At 37.1% G+C, this 25,182-nt stretch overlaps 1 protein-coding gene across 1 annotated transcript in view; it reads right to left on the bottom strand.

Annotated features, from left to right (window-relative positions):
• Positions 1-16,278, bottom strand: part of LOC145228361 (uncharacterized) — a 45,599-nt gene extending 29,321 nt beyond the window's left edge. Inside the window, exons 1-7 of the mRNA XM_080093398.1 lie at positions 14,569-16,278; positions 3,864-3,893; positions 3,423-3,458; positions 3,113-3,217; positions 1,815-1,856; positions 1,583-1,654; positions 1,380-1,433 (exon numbers count right to left, since the gene is read on the bottom strand). Of these exons, the coding sequence (XP_079949524.1) occupies positions 1,380-1,433; positions 1,583-1,654; positions 1,815-1,856; positions 3,113-3,217; positions 3,423-3,458; positions 3,864-3,893; positions 14,569-15,057 (828 nt within the window). The 5' untranslated portion in view covers positions 15,058-16,278. The remainder of the gene's footprint in view (positions 1-1,379; positions 1,434-1,582; positions 1,655-1,814; positions 1,857-3,112; positions 3,218-3,422; positions 3,459-3,863; positions 3,894-14,568) is intronic.
• Between the last annotated feature and the right edge of the window lie 8,904 nt (positions 16,279-25,182).

Here is a 25,182-nt window from a genome sequence, read left to right as displayed (position 1 = left end):
CGCAAACGTTTCAAGTTTTTGTGAATCAAATTTCTCTGTTATTTTCCGAATTAACGTAAAAATATTTTAAATGAAACAAGAAACAAACGACGATAGGTTACTGCAGTGGGTTTGAATCCTACATCATTTATTACAACGAAATCCCCAAATTATTTTGGTTGAATTTTTCCACTTTGTTTCGCAGTTTTGAAATTTGTTTTGAAAAAAAAACAAAGTTCAGCAGGCGTGTAAACCTACTTAATTTGTTAGCGGACAAAGCCAGTACTGTCAAAAAGTAGGTAATTATTGATTACGTCCTGATGTGAGTACAAACGAATAAGGCAACCTTTCCACACCTCGTAAACTCTTCAGTTTCAGTTTTAATTCCCTATCAAGTTTCTACCTTGTCTACAAAGCCCCTCTTTGTGTTCGTGACTTTGGGGTCAAGGAGCGCCTCTCTTACTCACGTCACACTTTAAAGGGAAACCGTGATAAATATTTTTAACAGCAAAATGATTGTGTGACTTCTGGCCAAGTAGCAAAAAGGTTGGGCATGTGTTTTTGATTTTAGTCAACGATTATGCAGTTTTTGAGTTAAAACTTCTGTTTACAAAATTAAAACAAGAAATGTTTTAAAATTTTATGATACAGTAGAAAGATGGAATATACATTGTGTGTAAATATACCCCGTCAAACCTATACATCGGATATATAGTGCAATGTATGACAACAACATTACAACATTTCTATCTGTTTACGTTTTGGACAAAATCACTATATTTTACCAAAGAACGAGGCATCTAACAAACTTTGCGCCGTCCTTTAAGGCCCCGCAAAGTGAGCATGGCCACTTGAAACATAATCCGAATCGGGGATTAATTATGCACCTAGCATATTTTGCACCCAACAGGAAAGCAGAATTTTAGCCTTTTTCTCCTTGTTGCGTAATACAACATGGTGCCATTTGCTAACCATGATGTTCTAATAACACAGACAATCAATCATTTCCGTCATGCCTCAAATAGCAGACAAACGGCAGAAGGATGTGATATGGCTCGGTTTGCTCGGGTGGGACAGGAAACGTTTAGGCTTGCGTTGTTAAAAGAAACAAACCATGCATTTCAAAAACGAATAACTGACGCATTCTTTATCGCAACTCTTGTAACTTTATTCGCGTGTATTCTCTTTTTATTGTGTAAAGTTAGAAGCCTAAACCAGACAACAGTAAACATTGAAAAAGACTGTTAGGGCAGTGGGATCAATGCAGCAAAAAAGGAATAGTCTGTGATGATAAACTAGTATGTCAGTTATAACTACATTGGTTTTAGTGGTATGATTTGTAAAATGTAAATATTTATTGTTCTAGCGAACATTTTTTTAGTTAAGACTGTTGGTTTTACCTCTGCACCTTCGCTGCCTTTCGGTCCCGGCTCTCCACGTTGTCCCCGTTTGCCCTAAAACAATAAATATGTAGAAAAGATACAAACATCCACATGACAAGAATGAGAAAGAAGGAGCAAAACTTCAAGAGACATAAAGTTATTAAACTATTTGCTATTATTCCCCCTTGCAATTAGGTGAAACTTTAAATCTTATAACCCACCTTTGAACCTGGTAAACCTCTCAAGCCAGGTGGTCCAGGCGGCCCTGGGGGACCTGGTCGCGTCATAGTGTTCTAAAAATAACGTAAGAAACTGTATAAAATGTCCCAATTAGTAAATGAAACCTGCAATTTTGTTTAAAATAATATAGCATAATTAGGGCAACAAGATTTCTACTAAATAATTTTGTAACACTGGTAAATACTGCACACCACTACGTCACAAACAACTTACCGTGACGTCACGATCCAGTGCGTCGACGTAATAGTCTTGGTCCTGCCAAAAAACAATTGTTGAACAAAACGCATTTTGTAAATTTGTCGGTTATCGCTACACAGGCAAAAAATTCAGATCTCTCAAAACGACGATTTTCCGTGCAGTGATGGTGAGATAGGATACGGCAGCGGTAATAAACAAAATTGGGCTTTTGGCATCCGATCGTTGGATTATCGGTAGCATCGTAATTTATGAATGACTTTATCTTTCCCAGACATCAGTACGTGCATCACAAAGTGGGGCCAAACGATTGAAATGTACAGAATGTGCTTTTTTTAAGTTTCTAACTCTACTAATGCGACGAACAGAACAAAATAGTTGCATGTAGTCTAATGTTGTGTCCAAGTTTACAAAACAAACGTAGAATAAATTTTAAAATTCTATTACATTACTTCACTATTGATTTTTTGACGTAGTGTTGCTTTAACGTAAAATACTCTTACCATATTTTCCTACAATGTTTAATTTTAAGTTATAAATGGGTGTTTTTTTAATACATTTGATTACGGATATAGTTTCATAAGGTAACGTGACTATAACAACTCAATTTACATCTTTCTCAGCCAGACCATCCTGTTTGAATGCATACACATTCTCAATGTAGGCTAGCATATTTTTGTTTCTTACAAAGCAAATCAAAATTTTGAAACAACATTTCCAATTCCACAAATTACTCGCAAAAACGACCTTATGCTAGATATTCCACGCTGAATAGGCTATCTAGTAAACTCAGTGCGGCCTGCTAAACCTTCAACTTGCAACGTAAATATTCAACAGGTCTTGTTAACGCATTAATATAAACCAATGTTTAAATTTAAATATATATATATATATATATATATTGATGTTATACGTTATACAAATCGATTGTCCTGGGTTTTAGAGTTTGGGCTGCATTCTTGGCTATTTAGATTTTAAAGCCCTCTAAAAACGTAAATAGGCGTTATAACATACATGTAAATATAAATACACCATACCCTTGACTTAAACGTAATATCCTAACCACGTCTGTGTTAATGTCTTTTGAAGGCTTAATTGGCCAGGAAGTGCTTGTCGCGTTGGAACGTTAAACACCGGGCGCAAACAGACGAACACGAATATAGATGTTAAGTGCTTCGTGACGAAACGATGAGGTTATGTTCTTAATTTAGACACTGTTATCAGTACACCCTACCATACCAAAGTTGCTTAATATATAGATGGAGTAGCCTACACTTTTCTTGTTTTTACAAAAATATATCCTGTCACAGTCTTACCATTGTGTCACCGTCTAGTCCGTATCCAAAGCCTGGCGGTCCCATAGGTCCGGGTGGTCCACGTTTACCTTTCTGACCGGCCCTTCCGTTTGGTCCTTGGTCTCCCTAGGATTACACAAATCTTTATCAAGTAATTCTTTGCATACTTGCTTTATATCACAAATAAATTAATTGCAGTTTAGATACTTGTTAAGTCGAATTGCGATTTTTGCTTTCTAGTGTTTTTTTACTTAAATTATTTTTACTGATCTATAAATTTTATTAAAGAATGCAAATTTTATTAAAGAAAAGTGGTATATTATGAAATTACCTTGTTTCCTTTAGGTCCAGGCTGTCCGTCAGGACCCTACGACACAAATATATTTTATGTAAACAACAGAGCTCAAAAGACGTTTAAGTTCAAACATTATCCAACAATTGTGCCGCCAATTTAACAGTTATTTCGGGCTGGGTGATTGTTTTTGTGAAATTTATTGCTATGTTGTCTTTCACCAAGCAAAATGTACTTTACTCAACAATAGACCCAGACGAGAAGCTTATAACAAGCCTGACTGCATAAAGATCCACAAAATGTGCGGTTGTACGCAACTAATTAATACAAGTCGACGGTGCATGTACATGTAGGAAGTAAACATTATGACTCAAATGGGACACAATGCGAAGTTTTGTCCCAATTATAATTTTGGTCGATAGTACATTAACTATTGCAGCAGCTAATCAGCGTCACAACAAAATTAAATTATACACATACCCGAGGTCCTTGCACATACACGATTTCGACCTGCAAAACAGTAAAGAGAGTTAAAAAGGTTGTTGCTTTTAATTCGTTGTGAATTCTGTGTTATATTAATAACCAACAAAAGCTTAATAGCTACAACGGCTTTTTCATTATTTTAAATTTCAACAACAGTTTTAAAGAAGTATCTTTCCAAATACGACAACACATTAAACCTCATTTTTAAATACCAACCTAACAGTAAAGTTAACATAACTAAAAAGTGAGGTAAATTTTGGAAAAAAACAATTTGAGGCCAACAGGTGAAACAGCAGGTAGCAAATTGCACGAAAGACATGTTTGCTTCATTATGAAGATGGTAGGCTAGTCTAAGCTAAATCGCGATCTATTACACAACATTTCACAATTCACGGTGTTAAAGATTATGACAAGAAACAAACAAGTCCATATATTTGTTTGAAACAGGATTCCTTTTCACAGTTTTGCTTGCTGCTTGGTTTTTACATTAATTTCATTTGAGAATGACACAAGTTGCTGCTAAAACGTCATGTTCCATGCAAATATGTTAGGCGTGTTTGTTTTTCGTTATTATACAACAACAATAAAAATAATTTCTAAACAACAAATTTGGTGTATCTCACAAGCATTAGGCAGACCAAGGAGTGCCACAAATTCATTAACAATTAATGATTGCTTGAGCCTCATTCAGCAAAAGGTCAACGTTGCTACCGGGCCATTAATTAAACAATTTCTACACTCCACTCTAAAGCAGTTACAAATATGTAGAACATGGATTCATTTCCGTACTGTTTCGTAACAGGATGCATAAAACATTTAGAGAAACACTGTACAAGTGCATAGCACTCTAAATTCTTGACACTGGAAGCAAAGAAAAAGCCCTAAAGGTGACCATTGTTTTGCAAAAACCTAATAAAACGTATATATATATATTTATGTGAAATATATATATAGTAGTTGACACATGTGCAAGATACCTTATCTAGAACCTAAAAAATCTATAATCTGCAAAAGTATTTCTGCAAAACCAAAAACAACCCATGCTGTCGTTCAAACGCTTAACCAACGTCTGTTCACAATTAAGGTGTTAGGAAAAATGCCGTAAATTGCGACATGTTACACTGTTCAAAAAGATTGTAATAATAAAAATAGAAGGTTGATGACCTAATTTCTGAAGAAAAAAAATGCGTTTGACAGCATAGGTCGTAGGTCTGACAAATATACAACTAACTTTAAAAAACGCAAGTCAATGCAGCAAACGTAACCATTTTTAACGTTTTATGATCGTGATTGGTTTTAAAAATAAAGCGGTTCAGTAAAACGATAAAGCTCTTTTGTTTAATGCAAATACCAAGAACCACAAGCTAAAATATATATATTTACATAAATTTTCTTCCTAAATATACACAAAATATTTTCAACTATAGTTGAAACACAAAATACATACGATATATCGTATGATCAACTTAATAACTGAAAAAAACACTTAATTTCCGATTCACTCAATATCCTCTATTAGCCATAGGTGTTAGGCTGGCTATCGGTAACCAAGCTTCTTCTCAGTGAAGCTATCAGAAGTGGTGCGGTAACACTTAATGTAAGAAGCGTGTAGTGGTAGATCAGGTACTGCATACCGCCGGCCCACATCAAAGACATCATACACGTAAGCAATAATAATAATGTAGGCGGCGTTTTTTGCAGCACTTTTGCATGCAGATTATCGTCGATTCGTCTGTATACGCTGACCACGGATAATGATCTTTCCGTTCGTCTTTTGCGTGGAAATTAAACTGAATTGCGTGAAGTTATTGGAATGTTTGATGCCTAGGGTGAGTAGATTTGATCTCTGAATGAAAAGGATATGGCAGAATAGAACGATGGGCAAAAAGTATAAAATGTATTTGCAATCTGATTTAACAGCTGTAAGTAAAAGCATTACACCTACAAAAAACGGTGGAAGACATATTCTCGATCGACGGGCAAATAAATGTAGACAGATAGCCTACCCTGACTTTGTTAAACCCTCTTAAAAATAACGTGTTGTATTGGTCTATTGCACCGTATTGCTGGAATTACTCAAGAACATTTTTGTGCAATCGCAAAACTTTAGTAAATAGGGTTTCAAACGAAATTTTGTGCTGTGGTCCGTTTATAGTAGTTTTCAGAACGAAGATTGCCTGTTAATCAATACAAAATCTTCAACATCAAAAACTGACCAAACTGGAGTTAGGTTTCTGTAATACCCATTCCTAAGCTTGACATAAAGCACACCATCATATCAAACTGACAGACTTACGCAATGAGCTGAACATAAACAAATAAACAAAATACACCACATGTTATTGGTTCAACGCATATCTGACACTAAGAAGCGACAATAAGATGATGACGCTTTATCTCAGTTTTGTGCAGCAAAAATATTTGCACATGCTACAAATTTACACGACTTTTAATCGGATATCTTTGTCGCCGCATAAAACGACCGCTGCTAATTATGAATGCATTTGAAGCGCTCTCATTTTTGGGTAAGCTTTTGCATTCAGTGCGAACCGAATAACAGTTTTGGTCAAATAAATCAGACCGAAAGAACGAAATCGTTTGTGGCGTCACGTCTATTAGTCGTACGTTACAGTTATCACATGAAAACATAAATTTTGCAGCCAGACAAACAGTGGGGTCTAAAGCAGGGGTCCGCAAATAGTGGGTCGCGATCCAAATTTGGGTCGCGAGACCTTCCAGTCTGGGTCGCAAAATATTTTAAATTTTCCATGAATATAAGCATCGCATCTATAGTATTAATGAACTTCTGCTTTTTCAATCTCCTAACTATTATTGAATTGTTACATATGACTACGTAGCTGTTACATCTATGTAACAATGCAATAAGTTAACCGTACCTGCGCAAGCAGTCATGCTTTTCTGTTACCATTTTGCAGAATAAATGTGGCGTATATCTTATCAAAAGCGCGTATCTTTTTGACGTTTATCTTCAAGTCGTATAATCTCAAGAAATTATGGATCTTGCGACTCCTTTGCAATCGTCGTTGCATCTGTACCTCGTATAGTGATTGTAATTTTTGACCATATTGTAAAGACATAGATTAAACACATGGAATTTACATTATCTCTATTAACCCTTTAACTGCCACGGGCGCATAAATGCGCATGGAGACATACCTCGTTGTTAACAGCGACAAGAATCGTATTAGTGCGAATTTTTTTTCCAACTGGGGTGCGTTGGAAAGCTTATGCATATTGGCTTCAATTTATTTGAAAAAAATGATATGTTAGTATTTGAAAAAAATTAATTACAGTAAGGAGAAAGTGAAAATTCAGAAAAAAACAAGTTTTTTTCAAATTTTTTTTTTGAGCCGTTTTTTGATATTTTACGCTTGACTGATTCACAGACAGCTGCTTGGAGTTGATTTCAGGGCTTTGCGTGCGTGTTGCGGCCATCTTTGTTTACAATTTGATATGTGTGCAGCTGAATTGGGCTTGAAAGTGGGTAGTTCGGGCCTGTAAATTTGCCTTGATTTGCTTGAATATACAACTGTATGAGTCAGTTTAGCTTTATTATTAGTGGTGACAACAGTTATTTATCAAGAAAACAACTGTTGCAGAAGCACTTTGACTTTGGAAGTTGGTGCTTGCTGACCTATATTATGATTGTATCTGGCCCACAAATGCATTTACATTTGTCAAATGATGAGGAGATGTGGCCTCACGAATGGACAACAAATACAGAAGAATCAATGCAAAGTACCTTGGGAAGGCTTGAAATTGTGTTTTTTCTGCAAACTTATATGCACTGTGTTTACAAATTTTACATGTTGTGGTGTAATAATACATAATAAACATTCCATTTAAAAAAACTTGTGAATGCATTATGTGTGTACAGCTGGTTGGTAAACATTATAATAAGTCAGTGAAATGTCAAATTAGCCAATAAATATTATTGAAAACAAGTTCCATACCCTCAAAAACATTAATTTTATTATTTAATACTGTAAAATAACAAACTGAAATTAATGATTATGACGTCATGAGCTAATTAATGACGTAATCAAAATAACACAGATAAAATTTTGTAACGAAGTGTTTGTAAAACAACTTGTAACTAATAATTGTAACGAAAAACATCAATAAACTGCAATTTCATGAAAAAATAGAATTAAAATGACGTCATTTCATAGGTGATGACGTCATCGAAAAATTTTTTATCTTAAAATTGTAGAAAATTATATACCCAACAACTTTCCCAGAGAAAGTTTTTGCCTATCTTCTATCGATTTTGCATAAAACCTAAAAGAGCAAGAGCATGTCTAAACATCATTTTTTGTCAAAACAAATTCGGCAGTGAAAGGGTTAACTTTGTTGATGAAACAACTTAAACCCCCATATATTGTTTTTGAACAGGGTACTTTTATACCAGTGGCAGCATACTGAAAATAGTGATGAATGATGACAGTATAAGGAAAAAACATCATGGGTCAAACACATTTCAACATAAGCATGTATGGTTTCCCAACATAAACCAAAACGCAGATGTTTCAGGTCGTGTTTAGCCCTTAAATTCATCTCAAAAATATGGTCATAAGCGCTATACGTTTTCCCACGCTCACAAATGCCACTTCCAAAGTCACAAAAAACTAGTGTTACTGAAACTTTATGCGGGTTTGCGACAACTTGGTAGATTCCTATGAAACCAGAGATAACAATAAAGCCAACAATTTGGGGTTACAACGTTATAGCGACTGTGGCCAATAGCGAGTACCACTTTAAAGAGATTTTACGTGAACTGTTCCAATCCCACAATTTACAGTTTCCGCCAATACGACGTATTGACTTTATGTGGCCAAAAGAAAAAAAGCGAAAGATTGTGATTCGATCTTTTGGTGCGTAAGATATACGCTTTGTGTTGGTACGACATGATCATCAGTTTGACAGAAGACAGCTGCGTTGGGTTCAAAAGTAAATGAGCACTTTTCAGGACGATAGTATGTTGCAACATGCGTAATAAGAGGTATTCCAATGGTTTCCGAAACCGCCAACCACTGCCTTTAAAACTACTGTATACAGCGTCGAAGACAGGGGTTCCCAAACTCTTTTGGTCTGTGGCCTAAACGTCTATTTAGTAGCGATTTGTGGCTCACGTCGTGCTGTAAATTTGTGCACAACTTCTATGAACTTTCATTATACTTCCTTTTAGCCATATTTCCAGCTATTATTTAGTAAATTTAACTAAATGTTTAAAGTAAGCTAAGCTAGTTCGATAAATGGCTACTTTTCAATGCCCGCTACTCACATGCATGACTTCACACCCATTTTGAACTGCCATCTCCCAAATAGCAGATAAAACCCATTGCTAGGAGACAGACCTTTCTTCTTAAATAATTTTTGTTTTGCAATTAATATATTTTTCAAAACAAAGCGCTTAATATCTACAGTATAACAAAACAGTAGAATCTGTTCAATTGACTCTGTGGCCCATTGAAAATGTCTTGGTGGCCTAGCACTGGGCCAGGGCCCACAGTTTGGGAACCACTGGTCTAAGATATAATGTCAAACACAGTAAACGCGAAGAGAGGTTTAATTAAGTTTGTTTTTGCTGCGACCCATAATAGTTTTATTAAAAATAAAACTCTTTCGCGCAATAATAACTTTTTAAATAATTGTAAACAATCTTTGTGACATGTTGTTCTAAATAAAAACATGTGACGTATTTTTTTCATGAATTAATGCACGAAATTTTGAACTAAATATGGAACTATATTTAGTTATGAGGGAAAAGTTGTTTTGACATTGTGGTTTTCCAATATCTAGGTCCTTAAAGCTTAGCTCCACACCAATCGCTTGTACTTGAATATTTAAGATACGTCATCCCATTTATCACCCGTTGCAAACCAGTAGCTTACATGATGTGAGCCACGCGAAACATATTGACGGTTAACTGTTCAAAAAGCAAGTGCAAATTAATCTCACTTAGCACCAACCGACGGATGCGCCTTAGCTTGTGTATTTTGCATATCATACGTTTGGAGTCTGAAGTGTTTTCGAAGCTAGGGTAATTTATCATCGTTAAGAGCATGCAAAACTTTGCTCAATGCGTTTTTACCGTGGTCCAACGACTTTGTATGCAGCACTATGCCAAAAACTTACATACGAACCTATTTTAAATTTATAATGGTTGTAAGAAATTCATACTGCTGTTACGTTACAGAATTAGAAATTGGCAAAAACAAAGGGAAAACGCTTAATAGGTGTTACAAAAACAATACAAACATTAAAAATACACCCAAAACGACAAATAAAGGTATTTTTAAAGCTTTGCTAGAATACCAAAGCCGGACGTTTAACAGACGCCAAAAAATCACATTTGTAGTTTCAATCCTATAAACAGTAATAAATGATTTTATTGGAAAAAGATTGGAAAATTTTCCAAGAACATGATAGTGTTTAAAAATACCGACATTAAGATTATGCTACCATTCCTTAAGGCCAACTGCACAGCCAGCTGGAACACAAGCTGGTGTACTTCAGAAGGGATGTAAATGCTCGTGTCGTCTATCGAAGCAGTTATATCAAGCTTAAGTGTCAAGACTTAATTCGTTGAGGTCAAAGGGTGTGTGGTTCCAAGGCGCTTTTTAAAGTTGCAATTCTAGAAGCTTGACCTAAAGTCACTGACCCATAATGGGAAAACAAATGTCAAAGGATTGGACAGTGTGACTTTATACAATGCGCTTTTTGCTTTAACAAATTCGTTGAGGTACATCTACTTTATCAATTACTTTGTAATAAAATTGGTCAATGATATGAAGAAAACTTACATTATTTATTTAATTGCCACAGAAGCTACAGAACTAAGTTAAAGCAATTAATTGTTTCACATTATTTGTTATCTATACTCATTTACTAAACTAAAGATTCTGTCAGTAGTCAATTAATTCATACATAGACTACTTACGAAATACTTTGGCACCTTAAAATCTGTTCACGTAAAAACTTTTCTACAATGAAAATCCAACCCGATGGACTGAGTACACAAAAATAATGCGATGTGATTGCATAAAGGAACAAAGAAGTTTTTTTTTAGATGTAGTGTATCATATTTGGTTAAAACTACCCAGTGGCAAACATATGTCAGTCTTCACTCAACACAATATCTTATTTCAGAGTCATCAGTGATCAGTGGACACAGTAATCAGGAATGCCACTTTTAAGTGCGGGTCAATGTTTGTACAGACGTCTGTAACTCAGCGCCAGTAGCTTTTCCAGCCACCTTACACGATTTTTAACGACGGATTTTGGTTTGACGAGACCACGCACATAAACGTCGGTTATGCAGAATATGTTTGAAAGGGAGTTAAACCACGAATATTTTTATCACAACGCATTCAGCAGCAATAAGTGTGGAGAACTTTGATACAATTGAATGAAGCTTATCTAACAAATAACAAACGAAAAAATTGTAAGCTTGTAAAAATCAAAAAAATCTTTGTAGTTCCAATGCGAAAACGTATGAAAAAAATCTAAACAAAACATATTATAATTCGAAAAACATTTCTTAATTCGGCATGCCCGACTTAGTACAGCACAGAGTTGCATTTCGTGCTTGGAATTTCGGTCGAGTTCGAGCTTATCAGTTTGAATAAAACGGACCTAATTCAAGTCTGACTTTACGCAACAGTGTCGTGATTGTACCTTGATAAATCTCACTTGCAGGCTTTACATATAGGCTACTTTTCTCAAAAAATCGCGTTCGGGTTTCGATTCCCATATTGAAACTAGCCTCAGACTGTTCTTTTGGCATAAAATGGCATGATTGTGTATAAGTGTGAACACAAAATAATGATCTGCTGGTAGTTAAGCTACTTATTGTATTTGAAATGTTTTAAAAAATGCTAAAGATAGGACAGGGTAATATTGTGTAAATGCCAATTGTCAAATTTGGCCCAATGTGCTTGTAAAGTTTACTATCATTAATCCATTAAACCGGTATAACCTATGTGTGAAGTTGTTGCAAAAAAATACGAAAGTTTGCCCAAGTTTACGATCATATCACCAAGTTAGCATGCGTTGTACGTCAAAATCTTCTCAACCATGAAATGCTCCAAAATATGCCGCCGGGCCATGACTTTTGACATTTTTCTGACCTTCGTAAAAGTTCAACTGGGAGAGCGTCGACAACTAATGTCTCATGGTGAGGTCAGATATTTTACGGCTTGCATTCACGCTATAGCTGTGATTTTGTAATAAGTTGTAATTACGTGTGCAGCCGGGCGCAAAACAGGCTATTTTATCTGCAAGACCGGGTCAGCCGTCATGCACCGGTAAGCATAAACGCAACAACGTTTAGGGGCACATTGTAGAACTACTTAAGGGGGCTTGTCCATTTCAACTACTGGATCAATTTGACAGTATCAATCAAATTCCTTAGGGGCGTAGAGAGTTTTAGGATAATAACTCCGAAATAAATAAAAATTCATAGAATACAAATTTGGGTTGGTAGCTTATACAAAACGCACAATTTGGAAAAAAATGGACATTAAAAATGACATCGAATTTAAATTTTGAAAGAATTTGGAAAACGATTTAGATCTCAAGACGTCTTACAGATCAAGATTATCATTGCTTGGTGAAAAATACATAGCCTACACAACTAAGTCAAAGACATTTAAAAATATGTAGGCAATAAACCAAACGCACTAAATCACTTTCAAACTGAAGGTCCTTAAAAGGCACATGGCTATAGAGTTAAAAGCGGGGCTAAAATTGGGGCCCGACCCGACCTAACCGGAGACATTTGTCAACAATTCTCGAAGCCAACGTAGGCTAGTTCATCTCAATATTGGACATTTTTGAGACTCCATGGTTATCAACGCTCCGTTAGTGCGATATTCAATGCACATACCCTTTTTGTTTTCTTAACCTTATGGACGGATAATCCCTGGCTGTTGAATGATGCAGAAGTTTAATTTTGCAAAACGCTACGCTGGCCCACTTTCTTACGTTATAGCTTGGCCAAAAGCGTTAAAGATCGATTTTTAAATTTTTCAAGAAGTATCGTTTTTTGCTTTTTAGTTTTGTCATATTAGTTAGTGAAAAAACACTTCACAGAGATCTGTGTACTAAAACACCCCTATCCTTTAAGGCTTAAGCCCTCACCCGGCCCTACATGTTGTTTGACAGATGCCTCGAAATATGTCAGCGGAAAACAGACAGCTTTAGGCATGACGGCGTGAGTTTTTGGCTGATGCCGATTGTTGTTTTAGTTGTAATTCCACGCGCTCAAGCTCAAGTTTATTGCCGCGAAGAACTCTTCTCTTCTTAGCCACAGACTTATCCCTTATACAAACAGTGCGCTAAATACGCTGAGCCTTTGCGATTAGGCTGCGAAGCGCATTCCTCCAACTAAATTGAATATAAGTCTATGTTTTAAAATGACATTCTTGATGCAAAACATGAATGAAAAAAGCATTCAATACAAATCAAAATTCGACCAACAAGAATGCCGTAATAAAGTGATCATAGGCTGTCTCATGGGCTTTTAGCTGACAAAACAAAGGTATTGGTTGAGGTGGTTTATTTAAACAAACTGCGAGTTGCATAGGAGTTGCAGTGCGTATTTTCTTTAATAATATTTTTAATTTTCACATGCATACAGCAGTTAATGAATACGACTGATTTAATGAATAAGACTGACTCGTCGTAAAAATTGAATTCACCAACTGCCGAAGTAAACCAAATTCAAATTCTTGTTCTTGGTTCCCTGCGTTTTGTTGCAGCACAAATTGAATGCATACGCGACCAACCACGATATGAAGTTTAGCGACCGCAAAATGAGCATATTTTCGCCAATTACCTATAGCTGCGCTGTGGTAATTTCCCTAAGGAAACGCCATCACCGCCAAGCACAAGCACAGCAAATTCAATCTATTCCCTTTTAAACCGCCTACATTGATTGTACAGTAGTGCGGCTCTTTGATCCCTCTGATGCGGCTCAGTTTTTGAATTTACCAAATGTTGTACATTTGAATAAAAATTATGTGACGATTATGCCGAACACAAAAGTCGAACACGAAAATTGAAGTGCAGTAGCATGACTGTACTCGCTTGTTGCAGTTACCTGCAACCCTAACTCTATGCCATCAACGTACGTGAAGTCTGAAAGAGGCAAACTGGCGGCGCGCAGGTTAATACGCAAAATGAGACAATACTGTTTTTGTTTGCAGTGTGTGCGCGCGTAACAATAGCTGTTTGTTAATTGTTACGTAACAAACGCGTTAACAAAGGAATACAAATCTGCAAAAACAGAATATGCAACGCTATGTAAAGTTGTTTTCTCTGCTGACGAGACTAGTATACCAGTGTGTCTAATATGCATTGAAACACTAGCTAACAACAAAATGTCGAATGTCATAAGACTAAAAACGTTTTGCATTTTATTTTAAATTTTGAAACGACTTTGTGGCTCCCAGTGTTTTTTTACTACGTGAAACTGGTCCGAGTGGCTCTTTGAGTCGTAAAGGTTAGCGACCCCTGGCCTATACCCATTTCGAACCATATGCTTCGTCCCCTAAAACACGGTTAACAAATATAGTAGTGTTTACGAATTCAATAGTTGGTATGATTGTGTCATTTACTAGCAAACCATAGAATTGGCAAACCTCTAGAACAAAATTTAAAAACGCAATAAACGCACCTCTGGTGGCCCCTCTGTTGGCCTAGTTGTAGTTGTTACAGGTAGGGTCCCAACCGTTGCAGGGGATAGGGTCTCAGCCCATTTCTTCCAGGTACTCCACGCCTCCCAACTTGACCAGCTGTCCGGTCCGTCCGTCTTATGAGATTGATAGGTCTTCTCGCTTTCGTAATCCCTATCCAAGCTTTCGACGCCAGCCCGACGAATTCTTCCGCAATCGGCGGTGATGCAACGCACCCTTTGCCGCCGATGAGCCCCACGGCGAAGTTGGTCATTGTTCGTAAGTGCATCTTTAACCGCGACCAGTTTTGTACGAAAACGGGTTGTTGCAGTGCGACCAATTGGTTGATTGTCGGCAAGGCTTTGGTCTTGGCGGTGCTGGGTAGCACGAAAAGCTTGTCGGTCATTGTTTATTGCAGCTACAACATGTGAAACTGCACAGATGAGGTCCACAAGTAGGGCTAAATACAATATCGACGGTGGCCCCTTCATCGAAACACTGCCCTTTCTAAACGCCGGGAAAAATATAGCTACCCTCCCTTATTTTTCGGTTCAAACATTACACAACCACAAAATAAAAATACACTAAAACATCTGCAAACAGAAGTCTGGGTGATATATAAACAGAACTCATATGTAAAGATATATCCAGCACAACATATACTCCTGAAGCTTGTCTTTGGTTTCTAAAACACCTATGGCACTTAAGTGTCTTATTTCCAGGTGCATTCAGTGTGAAAAACAACCAGCCCTAACCAAGCATTGACAGGTGCACAAAAACCTGAAGTGTGAAAAACCGCCTTCCAAAATTCACCAGCCACAGCAGCAAGGCCAATTTCGCTGTGGTGCGGCACAATATATCCACACCACATATAGTCGACACAACACGCTCCATGGAGCATGAATAAACATCTAGGAGCAAAAAATTCATTTCCCCTGTTCTTTCTACGTACTCACCTAAGTTTGCCGCGCAAATCAAGGTTAGAATTGTTGAGGCCCAGGCTGGTTGTTACATCATAAAACAAACTGCAACCGGTGGTTTCAAACAAGTTTTTTTTCGGCAATTTAGGAGCTGATTTGAAGAAACTAACACAGCTATTATGACACAGATATGTTGTGCACACAAAATATGTTCATGAAACGAACTGAAATTCAGACGCTAAACATTGTTTGCACGCAACATTACACCGCTACTGCAACCTGGCAAAACTGCGGTTCTTGTTTAGTCTGCGTTGGGATAAAATGAATCCGGTTACGTAACAGTTGGTATTGTTTCGCAACCGTGTTAAGTCCAGGTCCTGTTCAGTTTATTACTGACTTCTAAACTGTATCATAAATACTGACGATTTCTGATTCGTCCTTCTTCTTCTAGGCATTATTGTGACTACAGGTTTAATTTAGCGAGGCGGTGTTGTCAAATCTACTAGTTTCTTTTGGCTTCCGGGGCAATTATCGGACGGTATGATAGGCGCAGCACAATTGCATGTTGCGCCTGAGCAGGCGTGTTATTACGTGGCGGCCTGAAGCAAAAATCCAGTGAGCGTATGCACTTACTGATGATATGGGAAATGACGTGAAGCTGTTATCTCAAATTTGTCTTTTAGGGTTATAGATCCTAAAAACTAATACCGAGGACAAAATACGGCGGCAATGACCCGTTATTCATTTCTTGCACAAGTTAGCCCTTTCCAAGTCAGGAAAAGAGATTAGTTTTTGCATTAAATTGGAAATCTTGGTGTGAAACTTATTGTGACAACAACAATTTTCCTTTATTTCATTATTAAATTTAATTTTTATTGGTGTCTTGGCACTTTGGAGCACTATACACAGACTTAAAAAGTAATTTAAAAACAACTCCCAGAGTACTTGTGCACATAGAATTCATCATGGTATGTACTTTCTTTTCGTAAAACACCCCAACTCGTACAGAAAACTGTGATTACTATATTTCTGAAAACGAAACAGGTATTTATAAATGTCTGCATCCAGCCAACGAAAGTTGGGCTACAATATACATCAACACAAATACAACACTCATTTAGTCTCACCGGTAAATTACTATCAAGAAATTGACATGGCGACAACGTTAACACCATCAATCTATTCAATTGCCCAAAACACACGGACTTGAGTGGTTAATAGCCCATGGCGCAGGCGGTTTGTCGTTCCAGCGGTACCACTTGTTTATTGGCGACTTGGCATTTCCATGTGAAATCTGATAATACGCCAAAGCTTCTACATTGTTGGGTCTAGGGCTTATTGCCCAAATAAAAACTGATTACAAAACGTGTACAAGAAAACCCATGAAAATAAACACTATAAATTTATCTTTAAACCTGAACTTACTTTCTCGTTGGACCCAGTCACTTAACAACTTGTAATGACCGTAAAGTTGCAGCTGGTTTAGGTATAGCCGCACATTTAATATAACTCTTCACTATTCTGCGCTCCGTGACGTTTAAACGTTGCCCAGCTATTTTTGACTTGATTATTGTTTTAGTGCAATCGTGCGACTATGTTTTCTTTCACCAGGTAAAAAAACTCAACTCATTAGCTACAATGCAATTGAAGCTTATGAAGATATACGAAAACTTTTTTAAAGCTTAACACACACAACTCTACAAAAAATACAGTTTCAAAGATTGTACTTCCATAAGCTAAATAAGCCTAATCATTGAAAATTAGTGCTTTGTTACAAACTGAAATCTTATTAACTATAAAAGGCTGCAGCATACATATCCTGCAAAATTGCAAGTTACTGTACTTGGTCCTTGAAATTTGCAACAGCATTTCTCCAGACCGATTCATGTGAGCAACAAAGCAGAATTCCAACACCTTACCTCCAGACAGTAAACACAATAATCGCCCAAGTCGTCAACAGCCACAATTTATTGCAATTTGTTCCTTACTTCGTGCTCCCAACGGACCTCACAGTCACGACCATGGCCGTGCGCATCTGTGCGTGACGGTGACGTAAGATCACACGGTTAATTTGCTACAATGGGTAACATTGTGGTGGGATGGCTTGTTTTAGGGAGTTTTAGTGAACCATGGACATTAATTTAATCGCCTCAAATTACATGATTTTATCAGGGTGGTTTTGCTCGAAGCCGTTTATACAGACAACAACATTTGTGTATTTTGCTTTGTTGCTACTTGCTGTGAAAAAATGAACATACAGTCATAAGGGTATATTGAATTTTGATTCTGAATATGTCAGTTTATATCAACCTTATAGAGCACTTCTGGCAATTGTATTTGTGTTGTTTACCCTGATGAAGGCGACCTGTACAGGACTTTGAATCGTCGGTACAAAAATACAATTGCCAGAAGAGCTCTATAAGGTTGATATTATGCCTGGCTGCAACGGCTTAATATATGACAGTTGATGTTGTTTGACGACGTTATGTAACTGGTATAGAACGGTATTTGGTTTTTAAACGAGTCAGCCCTACGAGTTGTTGAGTTATGTGTTCAGCAAAGGAGGTCGTGTTGGGCCTTGTGAATCGGAAGGGAAACCAAAAATGCTCTGCGGTTTTCCAAGCACACACACCATACCGCGAAGTACGACCACACCGACCGACGCTACCCAACTTCCATCCCACTGCAAACAACTATTTGAGCCTAGCGGTTTTCAATGTCACTGAATAAATTGAAATGTTCAATTTGACAAAGCGTTTGGTCCGGCGTAAATAATTACAAGAAACCTGATTTAAAATAGTTTAATTTTAGAAAACGTTTAATAAACTTTTTTAACAAACACAACTTTAGTAAACGTACGATAGATAAACTTTTTAACACTTAACAAACAAATTATTTAAATACAGAATAGGCTAACATGAAAAAGGTATGCAGGCATGTAAAAGTTAATGTTATGCATTCAAGCACCAAAATCTACCACATACCTACAGGCAAAAAACTTGGTTTTAGAAAAAATACGAATTATATATGTATATTTAATCGCCTAATGCACCACAATCGACAAGCCAACAGAAAAATCAGTTCTCTAAAAAAGTGGCGTCATGCATTGTTTCTATCACCCTCTATCTGTACGAGACATTCCCGGAAACAAGTGGTGTCTTATCGCTCTTGCATGCTATTATCGTCTGTCGCAATCTTAAGAGTGCAGCGAAGGAGTGGGGGTTTTATTATTTTGTGCAATTTACCCAACCAGTGATTTATCAAAGCCGGGTTTATAACGTTTCAGTTTTGATTTTGCGACTTTATATGATGTTAAAGCGAGCTGTGAAAAAAATCTGGTTTTTTTTTAGTTGTTCGACTTTTATTTTTTTGTGGTGTTTTATTTGACTATTTTAATTGTGGTTACAGTATTTTGAAAACAGTGAAATACTACTAGACGATTGTTCAGAATGAAAAAAAGCGATCAGGCTGGGAGATATTAGGGGTTTCTATAAATCGGGCCAGGACGAATAGAAAATGCATTAGTCAATCCCCTTTCCATCAGGTCATAACACGGCAACATTCAGAACTGTGAAACTATGCATGATGTTTTTCCGTACACGAAAACCAACTTATATATGACATTCATTTGTCAAACATGCTTTTTCGGTGTTCTTACTTGTTTACGACACCGTCATCAATGACAAATTTAAAGAAGTGGCAATACAAAGCAAATTTGACGTGACTAGTTGATTTTGCACAGACTGTGTCGCCGAAAGAGACTTGTACCATCATCACATTGGTGGGATAAATCTTTCGCCGGCGTTGCCTGTCTTACATAAACTTCAGTAGATTTATATCGCAGCGAATTTGCGGGACAGTGAAATTTCTAGTCACGCCAGATACATTTTCTCTGTTGGCCAACACTCATGGAGGAAACGCACGTAAAGGTTGCGCATCACTTGTAGTGATATTAATTTACTCTTTGACAACTGGGCTTTTGTTTTTCATATCATGGCGTCCTTGCTATGATGTAATTGTGGAAAAATCTTAAATTCAACAGCCGACTGTGTTTTGGATGGATAGTTGCAAATTACTAAACCAATTTTGTGCAGTCTAACAAAACCAGTATTATTGCTGCGAAAAAGCAAAGGAGATATTTCATATTAAATACGTGGTAGTGGGAAATCATACAGTCTGTTCAACCATTGCTCTTAACATTTTCGATTGCACAGTCTTACCAGTGCAATTCCATGTCTATGTTGAACCTTGTTCATGAAACTAAATGTCTAAACTCTAAACGATTGCACTGCGTCAACCAGCTTTTGTGTTTTGCTTATAGCAACTATAAACAGCGTTGAATTAGATCAACTGAAAAAGCCACTTCAAATCACACCTAATATTCCAAAAAATCTTACCGACCGACCATGATTCTGACATGGAAAACAAAACGTTGCAATCTTCACAGAACTATGAGAATTTTGGTGGTTCACAACAACACCTTTCTCATTTCCTATGTACCAAGACACTTAAGTTTGATTTCCTTAAGGCAGAATACACCACCGCCTCTTGACTTCGGCATTTGTGAGCAAGCAATTATGGTGCAATACTTACTTTGGTGCGAACGTTGTTCATGTTGTCACAAAAAGTTCACATAATGCTTTACCAAGGCTTTGGCTGAACAAGAACCACTCCAAATAACTTCTAATAAATTGTTAACCAAGTATTACTGTATCAGCACATAAACGGCTATACACAATCGAAATTGATTTTGAAACGAACACTGCTGCTTTGTGATGTCACAAGCTATGTTCTGAATATTACTTAGCATGCTTGAATGCTGATTCAGGATAGCGGCTAAATGAAACCGTTGCACACAACAGAACTTGCATTGAGCATGTTTGTAAATCTAAACCTACAGTAGAGGTGCGGTTTACCAAACTTGACAAGCAAAACACTGCTATCGCTTGCTTAAGCCATGTCATAAGCAGGCTCACTCAGCTAGCGCGTGCAAGTCACCCTGACTGGTGAAGCACCGATAAAACACCGCCTTATCTGTGCTTTAAATCAGCGCCTGTCCAACAATCGTCTGTCTAGCGCTAACGAGCTATTTCGAACAGTTGCTTTTCGGTAGAAATTTTGACCATCGTGGGTAAGGTCAAAACTCAAAAGGTTTAGTTTCAAGCGCCATTGCGACACCTTGTGGTCATGTGTCCTACATATAAAACCTCAAGGGGTCTGTTTTAGAGGCTGTGTTATTAAAGCTAGGAAGCTACTGTAAATAACGTGTTGCCATGCTAGGTTTGTAAAAAGCTGTTTCAGTTATCTGCTTAATGCTAGTATGCAGAACAGTTATAAGTTTTTTTACAAAATAAAATAAAAATAACTTTGTACTGGCGATAGTTTTGGTACGTACGTTACAAGTACGTTTTCATATTTAGCTACAAAATAAGGTAGAGCTACTAACACTGAGCTTCAGCTTTGGCCCGGTCTAAGAACTTCTGGTAGGTGGCGCAACAGAGCATAGGCGTTTATGGTGCCGACTCAGCGATTATTCTTACCATAAACCCAAACTGCTGTAACAGCAACATAAACGCCTATGCTCCGTTGCGCCACCTACCAGAAGTTCTCAGACCGGGCCAAAGCTGAAGCTCAGTGTTAGTAGCTCTGCCACAAAAAAATGTTGACTTAGAGAGTATTTTTCGCCAGAGGGCAGCAGTAAGCAAAATACTATTTGCATCTTGCGAATAAAGTTTCATTAACTTTGTACCACATATTGATTCTCCAAAACGGTCTGCTTACGAGAAATATTTTTTTAAAAAGGAGTAACTTGTTTTGGCAATAAACATAAACGAAAAAAATACTTGATAAAAAACTTGATACTTGACAAAAGACTTCGGTCCGAAGCGTTACACAATGAACAAATTGATTAAGAAATAATAATAAATTATAAGTTTCAGCTCACACAAACATTTGAGGCCTGTTTTATCATAATTTATCTGAAGCATCCCTTGTAATTTTGAATTCTAAAGGCTTTTCATTACACATAATAAAACGTTTTTTTAACGATGGTTATGCGGATTCATTTCCAACTGGAAGGCATTGGATGTGATATTTTTTTGTTCCTTTTATTGTTTCAATTTATCAAATCGTTGAATATGTGTATTCAAAAAAATAGATTCAAAAAAATGTTTTTGTTACTTGGTGTCCAAGCTATAACTCGTTATTTTTTCTCCGTATGTTTACGCTTTATAAACACTTAGCAATGTGTGCCAATCAACCCAAATCTACTTTAATTCCCCCAACAAATCTTTACAGCTACATGCAAATTGATGCAAATTGATGCAAATATCCTGAACTTTTCTTGACCCTCAAGCCTAACACATTTATAAATGCGACGATACCAATGCCACTGGCAGTTGTTCGACTCTCTCTGGTGTTGAGCGTTGTCTGGAGTACGTTCCAACTTATAATGGATAAATAGAATCGCGTAACTGCGGTAACCCGCATCAGTTAGACCTCTCGGTACATTAGCTCTGTTCCCTTGCCGATACCAAATCTTCGAGGTTCAGCGCAGAAGTTCAGTAACACGTATCGACGCAGTCTTCAAGTCCCTTCGAGTCTTTAAATCCAACCACTGATGATTGGTTTTTACCTTGACGTCACACCTTGAATCATTTCATTTTAGTTATCATATGACGCCACAGCCTACGTCACGGCTCCCTTCCTCCTTGGGGTGCATCTGTTATAAGGGTCTGTCATTTTATGTTAATGATAAGAGCAGTCATTGTATACAAACTTTTTGGCTTTTGCGTTTTTGATCTGATCACATTTTAAGTCTAGGCATAGTGTTTTAGGATTGGATATTTTACACAAAGCAAACCGCAAGGATTTTTCAACATATTAAATCAAAGCGAATAGAATCAAATAAATCTTTGTGTGCACTAAGTATACGGCAGCATCCATGTTAAACACAAGCGAATATATTCTTAAAATGCTCGAATACAATAAAAACTTTATATTTCCGAGGTAAATTTAATCTTAACAGAAACTTTAATAGGATTTAATTCGATATTGGCTTTAATAGCGCAAAATCGGGATGCGCTATTGCGGTCTCGGCAGTGTAGATGCAAAACAGTTGGACCACTTGGCATTTGGCCTTGACTCAGCGTATGAAAATGGAAGTGTCTTTATTCAAATGACATTCGCGCATTCAAGAAATGCTTAGGATTCCCTCCGGACGAAAGAAACCAAATCTGCTGTGCCGAGAAAAAAGACCTTAACATGCTTGCTTCATTTCAACGCTTTACGCTGATCCTGCAGCTATGGCTGGTGATTTTTCATATTTTGTCTTTACATAAAAAAAGTTATGATAGGACCTCCGAAGTTGGCCAATAGATGAAGAAGAAATATAAGATAAAAATATCATGCAGCTCCTCGTTTCAAATTTGCGGAATGTCGCAATCATTGTTTCATCCCATGATACCGTTACAATTGTTTCCTTTTTGTCAGCTTTGTTGACATGTATAGTTTTTCAACTTTTTTGACAAAAAGTTTAGTACCAATATTATTACCCCATAGGTGGTCTTGAGCAACTTTGGCCATACGTGACTCTATCGCAAAAAAATTCCACCACCCAAACACAAGCAGTGCATTTAATAATAACACAGAATGGTAATTGACTCACTCAGTTGCCTGCCGGTTTCTCAAGCCTAGATCGCACACCGCGTCTCACAGTATAAAGGCCATGGCCTTACTCTGACCCTAGGACTATTCTCACGCGTAGTTTGAGCGCAAGGACGTCGAGTTGCTGAACGCCGCAGGGAACTCCGCGGTGAGCTTGGCAACGATACTCTGCAACCCCGGCCCCCTGGCTAATGGGTTCTTTAGCTCGGCCATTGCTTTGCTTAGCGTCTGATCTCGCTCTACCAAGCCTCAGCGAGCTTTTAATTAGTTAATGGACGGGTATATCCGATATCCAGCGCACAGCGAAAGAGTTTCAAGCTAGATGATAGCTTAAACGCCCTTTTGCCATCCCAGTGGGAGGTTTAAGCATAGCGCGCTGCGGTGACGTGTTCCTAATTTATTGCTTCATTGCGCGTAATGAACAGTTATCAGGTTGAACTTTTGCACTCGGAATTTATCGTGGCACACCGGTTGGAAATCCCGCGATAGTTAGACCATTCTAACTTGTATCCATATCACTCAATGCGAACTGTCACCACCAGTGCTCCCAATCGTTGTGAGCATCGGAATGCATCAAAGTCATTGGGGAATATAGCCGCCGCGCCGTGGTCTAAACTGAATTAATAGTGCAGTGCGAAAATGGTCGACAAATTGGAATCAGAACTTGTCCGTAATGCGATCAGGTTTCGTCTGGACAGCAAATTTTTAACTGCATTTCCTAAATTGCATCAGCACGCCGCTAATCGTCCGGCATTATGCCAATAGTCCCCGTGCGTTAGTTGACTGAAAAAGACGGCATCAGTAAAGGCATAGTAGTTATCAATTACCATTAAAGTGTAACCTCTAAACAAGATTGGCTTCAAACTGCTTGTATGTACTCATTTAAACCTGCAAACTTTAAATGGATTAAATTATGTATGATGTTTCCTCCCAAAATATTTCAAATCAGAATTTTTCAGAATGAATCCAATTGCTTATACTGTTCATTAACAAATCCACAAAATACAAATTAAAGTTGTTTTGTTTCAAATTTGGAGCTTTTGATATGCCTTAAAATACTAAATTATCAAAAACAGAGCGATTTTAAAAGCCGTCAAAACATGTACGTTTTAGCAACCTCAATACACAGTGAGGCTTAAGTGTGCAATATTGTTCAAAATATTATTTACTGTCAATTTTAAATGCTAACATATGGCTTACTTTGCCGCCATTTTGAAACTCGCACAATGTGCATGAATTTAGAATCAAGTTACATAAAATTTAGATTTCATCCAAAGCGAATCCCGAGTATTTATTAAAATGGAAGATTTCGTTAAACAATGAACAAAATGCATGAACTTTCAATTTATGTGAAACACCATACAACATATTAATGTGGACGTGTACAAAACGGAACTTCAAGGACATACGCTGATATGGCAGCTCGGCGTAAGGCACATTTAATAGGAACATAGTGGAACTAATATAAGGCCTTGATCATTTAAAATCGATTTCCAGGGATTCAAAATTAATCAAAAGTTAATTAGGGAAGGATATTACGCCCTCAATATATACTCATGATCAAAACTAAGGAATAAATGAACGCTTTACTTCGCATGTTTTAGGTGTCCTTAATCTGCCTTCATTATGCAGTTTTCGCCTTGTTAGAACTTTTAAAGACCAATAAAAATAAAGTTATCAAGGCACGTGCGCTAATCATCAAAGTTGTAGGCAGCTTTAACAGGAGAATATATATTTAATAGGTCAGATATTATTTTGAAAAGCAAAGGGGAAAAAACGGGCATTTTGAAGATTTTTCGTTTAGTAGGCTAAATCAGTGTTGTTCTAAAAAAATACCCTTGGATGACAAAATATGTAGAAACAAAGTTAACAATGATTTGTTTTCGGCAAAATCGTCTATTTTTCATTATGAATTTTTGCCTTCCGAATAATGAATTGTTTTTGTAAATCCTCTGAAAAACAATAAACATATGGCGCGAATCAACTATTTGATTCGTACATCTTGCCTTACAAAATCTTTAGTTCATGGTA

This window comes from Phallusia mammillata, chromosome 5, assembly GCF_965637545.1.
Source record: "Phallusia mammillata chromosome 5, kaPhaMamm4.hap1.1, whole genome shotgun sequence".
Classification (NCBI taxonomy): domain Eukaryota; kingdom Metazoa; phylum Chordata; class Ascidiacea; order Phlebobranchia; family Ascidiidae; genus Phallusia; species Phallusia mammillata.
The sequence above is the reverse complement of the archived record's forward strand: the minus strand, read 5'-3'. Positions and strand labels throughout refer to the sequence as shown.